General features: G+C 40.8%; 2 protein-coding genes across 7 annotated transcripts in view; both read left to right on the top strand.

Annotated features, from left to right (window-relative positions):
- The window catches only part of SLC5A3 (solute carrier family 5 member 3), a 33,592-nt gene extending 20,086 nt beyond the window's left edge, over positions 1 to 13,506 (top strand). For 3 of the 4 annotated variants that reach the window (XM_051833547.2, XM_070071684.1, XM_051833550.2), the window contains exon 2: positions 2,458 to 13,506. In XM_051833547.2, coding sequence (XP_051689507.1) covers positions 2,793 to 4,949 — 2,157 coding nt within the window. In that variant the 5' untranslated portion in view covers positions 2,458 to 2,792 and the 3' untranslated portion in view covers positions 4,950 to 13,506. Of the gene's footprint in view, positions 1 to 2,457 lie in introns of those variants that run through there. The other variant, NM_001171422.1, reaches the window with a different exon arrangement.
- The window catches only part of MRPS6 (mitochondrial ribosomal protein S6), a 67,314-nt gene that overhangs the window by 20,546 nt on the left and 32,727 nt on the right, over positions 1 to 14,041 (top strand). The gene's annotated exons all lie outside the window — the stretch shown is intronic.

Here is a 14,041-nt window from a genome sequence, read left to right as displayed (position 1 = left end):
CCAGTGTTTACCAGGTGCTGGTCTCTTGATGTATTTTGCTTAAATTTGAAAACTCTAAAAACTTATCCACAGACTGGTATAGTATCCAATAAGAAAGGAAGTGTTAGCATGGTTTTTGAAGGACCTGAGGAGGCGTAGACAGAAAGTAGAGAATTCAAATTCAGCTCAAGCTGGGGCTTGGACACTGCATGCTGCCTCTGCTGTGGGCCGAGCACCTTTCAGAACAGTTAGAGCTTGTGTGGAAATCTCAGCCCAGCGGAGCCACCTCCAGGGAGCAGAATATGGCGTAGACACCTGCCTTCCGTAAGTTCTGTTTGACATGGAGAAGCAGCTAACTGATGTTAGCAGTGACTTCTGGTCGTGGAGGAAGGAATGCTTGTCTTGTTTCCGAGTCTTTATTCTCAGAAGCAATGCTGGGTCAGCCACGAAGACAAACCGTATTCTACCTCCTCTCCAGACACACACAGAGACAAGATTGTCCAGGTGTTTCTCTCTCCCCCTTTTGGGAAACACATGTTTAGCTGCTGCCATGGAAAGAGCTCTACCTGAAAGAAGGGCCAGTCGGCTGGGCTTACCTGACTACTAAGTTGGGTTGTGTGGGGAAGGTTGCCTGGGTGTTGGGTGGCAGGACAAACCCTGTTGAATGCAAGATTCAACTGCCTGCGGCAATTTCTGTTGTAATTGAGGAGCTGTCCTGATATTGGAACACTTAAAAGTTACTCTTAAATAATATGGGTTTGTCATTTGGTTAGATTTTATTAAAAATGTAACTTGTTCTTAGATAATGTCAGAGTATTTCTTTAAAACCTTCTATGTTTCTGGGGATGCGGAAAGTAGTGACAGAAATCCCAACTTTAAGTGTATGACTTTATTCTGGCAATTTTGTTTATCCCCACCATCGACACTTTAGGAGGAAAGACTTTAATCTGTTAACATAGTTGCTGTAGTGCCTCATGCTTAAAAAGGCAGAAAGATGGAGCTGACATTTTTATCTAGGTACAATTATGAATTAGACCTAATAACCCAATTTGGTAGAGCGTAAGTCTTTAGGCATTATATCCACCTCCTTTTCTCTTGGCAGTGAGATGTGTTTTTAAGCACTATGGCCTATTTTGAACAATTCTGAAAAGAGGTGGCTTCATTATCATTTGTAGGACTTGAAATTTACTGTTGATGTTCAAAGGAAAATGTCTAGCTTCATCAGAAATCAGCTGTTTTTTCAAACATGGAAAAACATTTTACTATGAGGTGGTGGTTCTACAGATGAGAAATCACCTAGAAGTTAATGTGTAGAAGATGTTAGGTTGCATAATAATGTTTCATGTTAATCTGTCGGCAACAATTATAATTAACTTTGAAGACTCAGAATTTCTCTTTTCCAGGAGAAAACCCATCAAATTAATAAATTTTATTTTGGTAAATTTAAATGTTTATTTTGCGGAGTGATAATCCAGGACTGAAAATTATGTAACCGAAGATGATTTGTTACCCAGTGGTTGACAAATGTGTGTTTTGTTGAGGTTTGGAAGGTATAATCAAATTATTTTTCAGTCTTGCAGAAGACTTTTTCCCTTCTCCCCCTCCCCCTGCCCTTGTTCTCTATATCCGTGAATGTAAAAGCATGCAAAAGAAAAATCAAACCTGAGTCAGTGCCTTTATCTTCTCAGGTTCTCTTGGAAATACTGCCTGAAGAAAAGGGAAGGAAATTACCCCCTTTAAAAAGTTTTCTTTTTATCTTCCGGATATCTTCTATCTAGTGTAAAGAATACAATTTTACATTGTTTTTTAAGTTGTATGTCCTAGTTTCTTGTCTGTGGAATGTCTAGTTTCCCATTAGGGCAGGGGCATCTCACAAGTTCCAGGTTCTTGTATGATAACTGTATGCATTTAATGTAGAGGTTTAGGAGAGTGTTATACAAATAGATTTGTATAGATTAATGCTTGATTTTCTGTGTTTAAATTGCCTGGGGGTTAGAGAAAATAAGACTGCCTGTTCATCCAGATCCCCAACTGGTAATGAAATCTGTCCCAAATAGTCCTGAAATTCATAATATTTGAAGGTTCATTTGGGTGCCCTTATTATGAATAACTAGTATCCCTATTCTCCCCTTAAGTGCCTTAAGATCTTGATGCCCATTCCAGGCTAAGATAACCACAGTGACACCAGAAAGGGCAATGTCGTGATAGCATTTAGTTGCTGGAGAAGTTAGGCCACTTAGTTACGAGGTTGATAAATTTTGTTCTTTGTTTAAAATGATGAGTATTCTCACTGACTTGGGTATCAGCTGCGATCATACAGATTGCTCTTTTCTGTGGAATCAAAGTGTTTTTAAACGCCTCCCCTCCCTTTTAAAGAATGTCTTGTTGCGCCGTGTTTGCTAGACTGAAAGTTTCCTCATCGCCTGGTGAGACCCTCCTCTAATTCAATCTTTGTCTTTTGTCTTTGCTGCCTTGCAGGGTTGGTACAGTAGGCTTCACTAGACTTAGCTGCAACTCAGAATTTCTCCTCCAGCACCTGAGTAAATGCTGATGGTCTTGTGGAGAGTGGATTAAGAGTACGAGCTAAGTTCTCGATCCCAATTAAGAAGCCGAGGAAAATTTAAACTGTCTCCTTCAAAGTTTATCACAACCACCACCATCGAGACAGCAAACCAAAGGACAAAGACTTTGACCTGCTGTATTGCTCTGTGTAGTCCAGTGCACGTATGGTTCACAGACTGGCTGGGGTTACTAATAAGTAAATAAAAAGTTGGACACTTCTGTCATTGGACACTTACTCACAAGTTACCAGAATGAGGGCTGTACTGGAGACAGCAGACATTGCCATAGTGGCCCTGTATTTTATCCTGGTCATGTGCATTGGTTTTTTTGCCATGTGGAAATCTAATAGAAGCACCGTAAGTGGATACTTCCTGGCGGGGCGCTCTATGACCTGGGTAGCGATTGGTGCCTCTCTGTTTGTGAGCAATATTGGGAGTGAGCACTTCATTGGGCTGGCAGGATCTGGAGCTGCAAGTGGATTTGCAGTGGGCGCATGGGAATTCAATGCCTTACTGCTTTTGCAACTTCTGGGATGGGTTTTCATCCCGATTTACATCCGGTCAGGGGTATACACCATGCCTGAATACTTGTCCAAGCGATTTGGTGGCCATAGGATTCAGGTCTATTTTGCAGCCTTGTCTCTGCTTCTCTATATCTTCACCAAGCTCTCAGTGGATCTGTATTCAGGTGCCCTCTTTATCCAGGAGTCTTTGGGTTGGAACCTTTATGTGTCTGTCATCCTGCTCATTGGCATGACTGCTTTGCTGACTGTCACCGGAGGCCTTGTTGCAGTGATCTACACAGACACTCTACAGGCTCTGCTCATGATTGTTGGGGCACTCACACTTATGATTATCAGCATGATGGAGGTTGGCGGGTTTGAGGAAGTTAAGAGAAGGTACATGTTGGCCGCACCCAATGTCACCTCCATCTTGTTGACATACAACCTTTCCAACACAAATTCTTGTAATGTCCAACCTAAGAAAGACGCCTTGAAGATGTTGCGGAATCCAACAGATGAAGATGTTCCGTGGCCTGGATTCATTCTTGGGCAGACCCCAGCCTCAGTGTGGTATTGGTGTGCTGACCAAGTCATCGTGCAGAGGGTCTTGGCTGCCAAAAACATTGCTCATGCCAAAGGCTCTACTCTTATGGCTGGCTTCTTGAAGCTTCTGCCAATGTTTATCATAGTGGTCCCAGGAATGATTTCCAGGATACTGTTTGCTGACGATCTAGCTTGCATCAACCCGGAGCACTGCATGCAAGTGTGCGGGAGCCGAGCCGGGTGTTCCAATATTGCTTACCCGCACCTGGTGATGAAGCTGGTTCCCGTGGGCCTTCGGGGCTTGATGATGGCAGTGATGATCGCAGCGCTGATGAGTGACCTGGACTCTATCTTTAACAGTGCCAGCACCATATTCACCCTGGACGTGTACAAACTCATCCGCAAGAGCGCCAGTTCTCGGGAGCTGATGATCGTGGGGAGGATATTTGTGGCTTTTATGGTGGTTATCAGCATAGCATGGGTGCCAATCATCGTGGAAATGCAAGGAGGCCAGATGTACCTTTACATTCAGGAGGTAGCAGATTACCTGACACCTCCAGTGGCAGCCCTGTTTCTTCTGGCAATTTTCTGGAAGCGTTGCAATGAGCAAGGGGCTTTCTATGGCGGAATGGCTGGATTTGTTCTTGGAGCAGTCCGTTTGGTACTGGCCTTTACGTACCGCGCCCCAGAATGCGACCAGCCTGATAACAGACCTGGTTTCATCAAAGACATCCACTATATGTATGTGGCCACAGCACTGTTTTGGGTCACAGGACTCATTACTGTAATTGTTAGCCTTCTTACCCCACCTCCCACAAAGGAACAGATTCGCACCACCACCTTTTGGTCTAAGAAGAGCCTGGTGGTGAAGGAGAGCTGCTCTCCCAAAGATGAGCCGTACAAAATGCAAGAGAAGAGCATTCTGCGGGGCAGCGAGAACAGCGAGGCCATCAACCACATCATTCCCAACGGGAAATCGGAGGACAGCATCAAAGGCCTTCAGCCCGAAGATGTCAATCTGTTGGTGACCTGCCGAGAGGAGGGCAACCCGGTGGCTTCCCTGGGCCATTCCGAGGCAGAGACGCCAGTGGACGCTTACTCCAACGGGCAAGCGGCTCTCATGGGTGAGAAGGAGAGGAAGAAAGAAGTAGAGGATGGCAGCCGCTACTGGAAGTTCATAGACTGGTTTTGCGGCTTTAAAAGTAAGAGTCTCAGCAAGAGGAGTCTCAGAGACCTTATGGAAGAGGAAGCTGTTTGTTTACAAATGTTAGAAGAGACTCCAAAAGTTAAGCTAATACTCAATATTGGACTTTTTGCTGTGTGTTCACTTGGAATTTTCATGTTTGTTTATTTCTCCTTATGAACTTAAGATATGGTGAGACACTTAAGAGAATACTGGTCTTTGGAAAAAAATTATGTAACTGTTGCATCTCTCAGGCATTGTTTACGCTGTAGGTTTTAGCCAAATTTTACTTAGCAGAAAATCATCTATTTGCAAGACTTTATTTTTCCCAGAGATGGACGGAAGTAAATCTTCAACTTAAATGAAGCAGAACGTGTTTAACAGACTGACTTGTGCAAATGTGGTTCAAAATTTTCCATACCAAAGTAAGGAAAGACTACTTATTCTCACAGGTCTCTGAGGCAGAATCATTGTTAAGATACCGTGAATAAGGTACACTGTTTGCACTGCCGAGTCTTGACAGACTTTGTGCTGAAGTAGAAGATTTGCTCGTTTCTAAGTTTTTTTCTGTCTCTGTAACCCCTACTCACAAACAAAAGCCAATTCTTAGACCTTGTACAATCAGTTATGTACTGAAAATCTAATGTGCTTGTGTTGTACTTGTTTCAGGACAGTTTGCCACGTTCATTTTGTTAGCATGAGTCTATGAATTCTGATTGCCAAAAGAAAGAATGTTTTCCTGTAGGTATTTTTGTACCCTCTGTATATAAAATGTTGGAAAAACATCGTTCCAGTTCTCTCTCCCCCACCCCCCATTTTTTCCTGCTTTAAAATGTAAGTGAACCATATTGAAATGACCATATCTGTCTTTGAAGTTACGTGTCATAATTGTATTGTTAAATGGTTATGGGTTGGGGGGGGGGGTGAATGAAGTAAGCATTGCTGATGATCCCTACATATGTTGACCAAATTCAGTTTGTTGTTACAGTTTGGGAATTACCAGCCTCCCAGGCAGTGTTTGATTAACTTAAACTAAACATACTGCTCACACTCCATAATTTTCCAGCTTTGTTCTTGTCAGTTGGTAACATTCTTTAATAGCTTTCCCAAATGGATCCAATTGGAAGATACGTTCAGAATCCAAAAGTTGACACTGCCTGTGTGTGCTGGGCGCCCCGGTTGATTAGATCATGATACACTGAAGTGGTTTTAGAAGGCAGGTTTAATTCGAGACCATACTGTATCCTTGACACTTCTTGTTTGTGATCAAGACTTGCCATCTGTACACAGCCTCGACGTTTGTGTTGTTGCAGTGACTTAGAGCATGAGGTGGTTTCAGTGCACATGGGCCATCAGGATCAGGAGACTCGCGAGTGCATGCTTCCATTGGTAGGTTGTCAGGAAATCTTTCTGTAGGATGGGTAGCATGTTCAGGAAGTGCCACGAACAAGGACTTCTGGGTTTAGTAGTGTGTCTGACAGTAGATGTTACAGGATGTTTGTAATCTTAGGACCCTTATCTTGACATGGTTTGGGTACCCAGTTGCAATGTCCATGGTGGGAGTCTTATTTTTCACAGGCTGTTTCCCCTTAATGAGGACAGGGCAGGGTACAAATGATGTTAGAAAAAAGCTCTCCAGATTGTGTAGTTTGTGTGTGTGTGTGTTGTTCTTTGTCCTCCTTAAAAGATGAAGGAAGCTAATTATGCATTTACTTTCTTTGACTTTGTTTAATCTCTGATACTTTTTAAATTGCATGAATTTATTAAGATTGTATGCTTTAGGGGGAATTACTTTTATAGATACTTTTGTAGATTTTGAATCAAAACTCAGTCCTGATGACTTTAAATTCTTTTGTAGTCTATGAACTGGTTTCATTATGATGGACTTGGTTAGTCCAAAGTTGATTTTAGAAATTATCAGGTAATTTAATGTCTTCCTGTCTTCAGGAGGCTTTCTGATGGACTGAGTCTATTGATGGAAAAATAATTCATGTATGGATAGTATGTAATTCTGAAGAGCTTAGAGTGCCTTGTTGAATTTTTTCTCAATTTCATTCTTGAGGTTTATAACCTGGGGACCAAATAGATAAGGGACCATCCTTTTCTTGTGTGGAGGTTAAGGCCGTGACAAGTCCAAGGTTATAACATGTTTCGGGGGAGAATGGAAACCAGACTTCCAAATCTGGACACCTAGTTTGTCCAGATGTATCTGGACAAATGATTTGTCCTGTTTGTTTTTTTTCTCAAAGAAACTCTTCTTTGAAACAATCCTTTGTAGGATCTTAAATTTTCCAAATTGGCACTAAGTTGAAGGAATTAAATTTTTCTGGACTCTGAACACATTGCTATGTAATTCAGCAGTGAGAACTGATGTATTGGCTGGGCAGCCTTCCTGTTCCTTCTGCTTACAGCATAAGTGACTAGGAGGCGTGTGTGTAGATTTTTTCCCCCTTTATTTAATGTTGAGCCCTAATAGTTTGGAATCTTATAGTTCCCCCATCTTCTGTCTGCTGTTGTCTTAGTAAAAACGTAAGATACATTGTGTTATCTGTTTGTGTATATAGCAGTTGGTCAGATTGGGAGTACTAATGTCTGTAAATAAGGAATGACTATTAGCATATCCATTAGAATTGTTTGTTCTTGCCAGTATCAACATCACTTTATTTAGACTGAAGTCTCTGAAGCTTGTCCTTACTGCTTCCCAGTGATAGATAATGCACTTGAGTAAGTATGGATTGCTGGTTGCCACTTCTTTTCAGAGGACCAATCTTAGTGTGTATTTCATTAGAGTGAGTGTTCCTGGGATGCTGCGTGGACTGTGATAAGCTAGCAAATTGCTCATACTGTATACTGACTAGATGAGTCCCAAATAGTGACATTGATCTCAAGACTTTAACGTGTGTATCTTTATATTAAAGTTCAAGCTAAGGTTCAGAATTGACTGAGAGTGACACTGACTTGAATGGTAGCTGAAAGTCAAAATGAGACGAGGATACTGGTCTTCCGAGGCAGGAGAAACACTGTCGTATCAGCTGTTAGTGGTGTTCCCGGTTCTTAGACTTCTGTCTTCTCAGGTATTCTTAGTCTGAAGATGTGATAAGAAGGGCTTATTACACTGGTGAGCAGAATGACTGTTGACTTTTCTATGGGACCTCTGATTTCTCTGATCATCTCAGAAGATACTGTCCTGCTCCCCTACACTGCCGAGCTGATCTCTTCCCCAGTTCTGCTTTGCTGGGAGGTTACTGCATTAGTCTCTAGATAGAGAGGATCATGAAGCAATAGCCATGGTGCTGTGTTCTTTGGCATAAGTTCAGTAGATCTGATTTCTCCAGGCTTCCTTTTCACTTCGCTCAGAGGATCCATTGTCTTTTTGCACTGAGGCTGGCCAGGTTCATGTAGGTGCTTAAGGATGGAACCCCAAGAAGTTAACAGAGACCCTCATTCTGATACTTCACATTTTAAGAATTGGATAGGAGGGTTGTGCTTCAGGTCTCTAACCAGAGGCACAGGGGATTAAAAGTCTTGTCTCAGGCCTTTTAGAATCTTTTTTTTTTTCCCCCCAGTGTGTCCTTGTTTGTAGTCCATGGTTTTTTCTCTCCATTGGATATATGGATCTTCCCAGAGATCTTTGAATTTCATTACTTGTAGCCAGTAGGTTTTTCTCTTACTGACAGATAAACTGGCTCCATTGTTACCCTTTAAGAAGGCTGGATCCTTCAGTGTTCCCACTTGGCAGCATTAGGCTTAGTGGATTACCTGTCTCATGTTCATTTGAGTTGTGAGGACTGTATGGTAGGTGATAGTGACACGTAGTCACCGTATCCCAGAGATTGCCCAGGTCTGGACTGAGAGAATAGGGTTCAACAGGAAAGATTAGATCACTCAGAGTTGCCAGCTCCAGTTTAAAAAATCATAAAAACATTTAAGTGAGGTTTACAAGTGCTCAGGTGATAGAGATTAACAAATTGGAGGACAAACATTTTCTTAATACCTGCAGACACATGCAGAGATTTGAAGCATCTGGACTGCTATTTGAAACCCCTCCCCATAAGAATTAGGGTATTTGTGAATAAAACATATCCATTAAACTCTGGTTTGATAAGTATAATAAGTATGAATTTATTGACACATTAGAAGCTGATGGATATTTGATAGTGATAATTTAGTAGAAAAAAATGTTTCTAGCTTTCAGTGTCCATATGATTTTCAGTATCCAGATGCCTAAGTCATTGCAATGTTTTTAACAGATGGCATAGTTCTGTGTCTGTGCATATCTACCTACCATACAGAGACTGATTTTTGTCTTTTCTTCTCCTTGCTTCTTAGTTCTTTACGTATTCTTTCAGTATTTAAATTCCTATTTTGATTTTTTTTGTCAGCTTAGTTCTTTCAGACCTGTTGTCATAGTATACTTTGCCCCAGTAGTAATGCCTCTGATCCATGTATTTATTTAAATATAGTTGTACATACTAAATTTCTATTCATTTAAAATGTTAATTCTCCAGAATGATTTTCTCAGAATTGTGTGTTGACCAACAAAAGCACTAGTAATTCAGTGGTATTCTCAAAACTATTTTCAAAAATTAGGGAGACTAGTAGTGAAAATTTACTTAAGGCCCTTTGAAATGATGGTTTATTACAGAAAAGCAGTGGGGTTTGTTTTGATGCCAGAAGGCTTGTCTGTGTAGTAATTTAATGTAACGATTTGAAGCTAGTCAGTCAGCATATAGAGGAAACAGTTGTGTTCCTTTGACTGGAGACTGGGTTGCGGGAGAAGTAATCTTCTGATTACTAGCCTTGGTTGACTTAACCCAGGGATACAAACACCTTTCCCTTATTAAGGTTGCTTCTCTGAATCTGAATTAGGTATATTTTTGTCAAACTCCCCTGGCTGGAAAACTTCAGGCTACTTTGACTCCTAGGAGAGAATTTAGCTAAAGTTCAGAGTAATTAATAGACGTTCCAACCTGAATTCCACACCATGACTTACTTAGTCATAGAAATGTTTTTATTTAAACTTCTCTCTGCAGTTCTGGGAGTGGTCTCACCTTTAAAATAATGTGAACAATTGATGGAACTTTGGTGTGTTTCCATCTTAACTCCTTTGTAAAAGGTGAGATTCAGTTTTTCCTTTTGGTAGGCCCCCAGAACCACCAACCAGAACCAGTCTTTTACTCCTACATAACAAAAAAGGTTTGGTGTATCTGGTCTTAACTAATCTCATGCACTTTGCTTTTTCGGGGAGTACCAAGTAATTGCAGGCTGCTGACTTAAATCAGTAACCTTATTTTATGTAACGACTGTTGGATTTGGGTGCCTGGAGTCCCAGCATGTGTGAAGAGCGGGTTGCTGGAGAAAAGCAAGCGCTGCAGAGCCAGCCAGGACAAAGCACGGAGGCGCACGTCTGCCCTGTGTGTCCCAGTGGTTTGGCTCTGCTCAGTGGTGGAGCGGAAACCCCTGTGCAGTGACTGGCTGTGATAGGCGAGCCCCTCCCCCTTCAGTGAGCTCCTACGGGGATTTCAGCAGCAGCACGAGGTGACGGGAGGTGATTCACAGCCTGGCTGGAGACTTACATGTATCTTGGTACATTTCACCCTATTCCCTGGTGCTGGTGGATAAAGGTGTGTTACATTAAAAAAAAAAAATGCTTTTGGATGAACTAGGTAATTTTTCAGTTTATCAGTGTAGCCAAAACCTCCATATGTGGAATGTTCAGTAGTAGCTTTTTTTGTTATATTTATTGGAAATTAAAATTAGACTCTTTGCTGTTATAGAAATCCTGAATTGGCAAAGGTGCCAATACATATTCCATAATATAACCAGCTTTTAAAATTTATATGTTTGGATTAGTGCCTTCTGGTTGCCAGTATTGACTCTGCTAGTTTGCACCTTTCCTTAATAGAAAATTCTTATTTGTTATTACTTCTGAAATTTCATTATAACTAGTGAAGGAAATTAAAAATATACATTATATTTACATACTTTATATACAGCCTTTATTTAGGTTCAAGGAATCTAGGTAACTATTCATGTTGCAGCTTTAATTATTTTTGATTGCTTAGTTACTTATTCTGATGATATTTTCTCTCTCCTTTCCATTGTGGTTATGACAGGTAAATCTGAGAACAGGTAGATGACAGCTGTTCATCTTCTAGGAGAAAAAGCTGGTCAAGGTCCATAGAAAGCACAAATGGCATTCACACGCATGTGCACCTCCACATGTAGAAAGCACAGGACTCTGGGTATTCTGAGTAACCCTCAAGTGCCAGTCATGAGACTCACCAGTTGTTGTGAGGACCACAGTAGTAACAGCCCTAGATGCTAAGAGATGGAAGTTATGGGAACTGAATGATAGGGGATTCAGAGTGGTCACCTGGACGAATCTCCCACCGTGGTGGAGTGGGGAGCTCAGATGTTGGGAGCGATGTATTATAACCGGGTGGGGTGTGGTGCTTCGCTGAAATAACGTCTGGGCTCTGCTACCATCTGTAGCTGAAGAAGCAGACACACTTCTAGGTTGGTTGTGGATGGTCTAAAGCTGAAGAGCCGTTGGAATGGTTTTGTACTTCAGGAGATTACCTCTTGTCAATAATGCTCTAAAAAACATGGAGAGATTCACATTTTAGCAGAGCACACACTACTTTAATTTTTCGTATGCTTCATTTAATAGAGGAGAATTAACCCAGATGTTCAGAGCATCGAGCTAATTCTGAGACAGGTTTGCCAAATGCGGAGAGTCTGTACGGGACTGCTTGCCCGTCCTGTTACCCCATAAGACCCCATTAGACAAAAATCTGTGCACGTGGTGCAAGAGGAAGAAGAGAATGTGTTTTCTTCCACTCAGTGTTGCCCTCCCCTACCCTTTGCTTGCTTCTCCTCTGAATGATCCATGTGTTTCAAGAACAAATAAGTATCTTTGTCTTAAGTTTTGCCCATGTGTCAAAAGGTACAACTCCCAGAATGAGAGAGAAGTGGCTGATGGGTTTCCTTGTTCCTGCTCTCCTCTGTTTTGTACCATCTTTTTAGGGAAAGACTGGTCAGCTCTCATGTAGAAGTCTAGAGGAAGTGGTAGCTGGTGTGGGCTGGAAGGTTCACCGTCTTCCTGCAGCAGAAAGCTGGCCAGGTGTGCATCCACAGCGTCGTTTTAGAATCTGAGACCTGAGGCTTGGGGGGTGAGGGGAGAAGAGCCAGAAATGTAGGAGAAAGAAGTTTGAGGAACATCCTTGGCTTAGCAATATGTGATAATGCAAAGCAATTAAAGCCTGTTAGTCCTATATATTATGTATTCTGTACCTTTAAATAACGTTTGAAAATTTAAAATAGTTTGTAAGAACTTTAAGAAAAGAATGTTTTTGAAGATTTCGTTGCAGAAATGTCTTTCATTTATAATTCCATGGAAAACTGCTTTAATTAGCCTAGGTGGGAAGTAGTCCTTGCAGTGTAAATATGTGTAAGTAGAGTTTTCTGATTCCACTGTGAGAGCTCGAACTTTTGAGTGGCAAATAGATCATGGATTTTTCTGTGGGGTTGTTAAGATGCAAAAGCTTTATTATTTTTTAATAATGACATACTACATTAGTGTCGGATAATGGTGCGGAGTCTTTCCCTGCAAGCCCCACCATGGTTGCTTCAGTTTATAGATTGCCAGCAAGTTCAGAGATAGAGCAGGGACTTGCCCGTTCTTTGGGACATCTCATTTTCTGTGTCCAGACCTGTGTTGGCAATCACAGATGAACTGTGTCGTGCTTCTCAGTACTTCTTTTTTTTCTTTTTTGATAAGATGGATATCAAAAATAGTTGCTGTGCAAAAGTTAGTAGTCTTCTTCAAGAAGAAAACAAATTCCTTTTCTAATAATATCCTGTGAACTTGCTTCATTCATCCTTTATTTTTAAGCCAAATGCCAGCAGAATCCTGCTGCTGCTTTTATCTAGTAATTTTGATATGTAAGTATTAATGAATTTTAAAAAGATGTCTACATTGAAAAATGTTTTCCCCCAGCGTCCTGCCTATGATGCTCTGAGCAGACTTTCTGTAAGAGACCAGTCAGTACCCTGGGAGTGTGTATTGTGTATGTGTGTCATTTTAGTCTGTCATTTAGGCATTGTAGATGAAATGATTATCAATAAAGTTGGTGAGCATCAATTTAGTTATTAGTAAGTTTTGTTGAATTGTACGATTTAAAATTTACCCTCCATTGTCCACAGCTTTTTAAATTTTCAGGTTTGAATAATTGATTAGGTCCATCTCCTTATACAATGTTTTGGTTGCAAGCAGAAAGTAGAATTTGATATAAACTAGGTTACTTCTATATTGAAAGGAATACAATTGAAATAGTAGATTTAGGTTGTTAACCATTCATGACAATTTTAACTTGACTATTCTAACCTACTGTATACAATCCAGTTTTTAAAATTGTAAACATGTATAATCTTGGTTTAATGTGTTTTAAAAGTGTTATTGTTTAAAAAATGAAAAAAAAAGATGCAAATCTGCTAAAGAGCTGTCAGTTTTCATTACTGACTCTGTAAAATACACTGTTATTTGTGTACTGTGTGTCATTTTGCCAGCTGCTGCATTAGCCTTCAGAAGTATTTGGAAACTTAAGACGAACTCCATTTCTTGCAAAATACATTCCTTTCTGTGGTATTTTGTCCTGTAACTGAAGTATAGTAATAATTATTTTATGGAAATGTTAGCACTTCTGTACCAACTTTGAATAAAATGAGAAATTTATATTTCTGTGACTGAGTATTTTCAGTATGAACACCTGTCTACCCCGTGAATTCACATTGCACTGGGTCCCAGAGTTGAAGAGGTTGTACCCGTTTCTGTTTTCGTGGCTGTGGATGGTCTCCAAGGAGGTTTCTCCTCTCAGTAACTGTCATCAGTAACCTGTGTAAACAGTGACTTGGGTAATGGCAGAACTATGTTGAGTAAATGAAGATATGATTCATTTCTTGCACTTAGAATTTTGAAATAATTTCAAATTACAGGAAAGTTGTAAGATGGAATAGAGTTCTGTTCCTTAAATAAATAAATAAATAAAATGGAGTAGAGTTCAGGGATCTTCTTTATCCAAGTTCACCAGCAGTGAACAGACGGCCACATGTGCTCTACCAGCCTCTTGGATCCTACACATTGTTCTGAGAACTTCAGGAGAACTGTTGGCAGGCAGCATTCCCCCCTTACCCACCCCTGAGTACTGGGTCTATTTTTAAATACAAGGAAAGTTGTTCGTAATGGTTAGAATCTGGAAAGGAACTGTGAC

This window comes from Oryctolagus cuniculus, chromosome 4 (assembly GCF_964237555.1).
Source record: "Oryctolagus cuniculus chromosome 4, mOryCun1.1, whole genome shotgun sequence".
Lineage (NCBI taxonomy): Eukaryota > Metazoa > Chordata > Mammalia > Lagomorpha > Leporidae > Oryctolagus > Oryctolagus cuniculus.
Note: the sequence above shows the minus strand (reverse complement) of the source record. Positions and strands in the feature narration are given on the sequence as shown.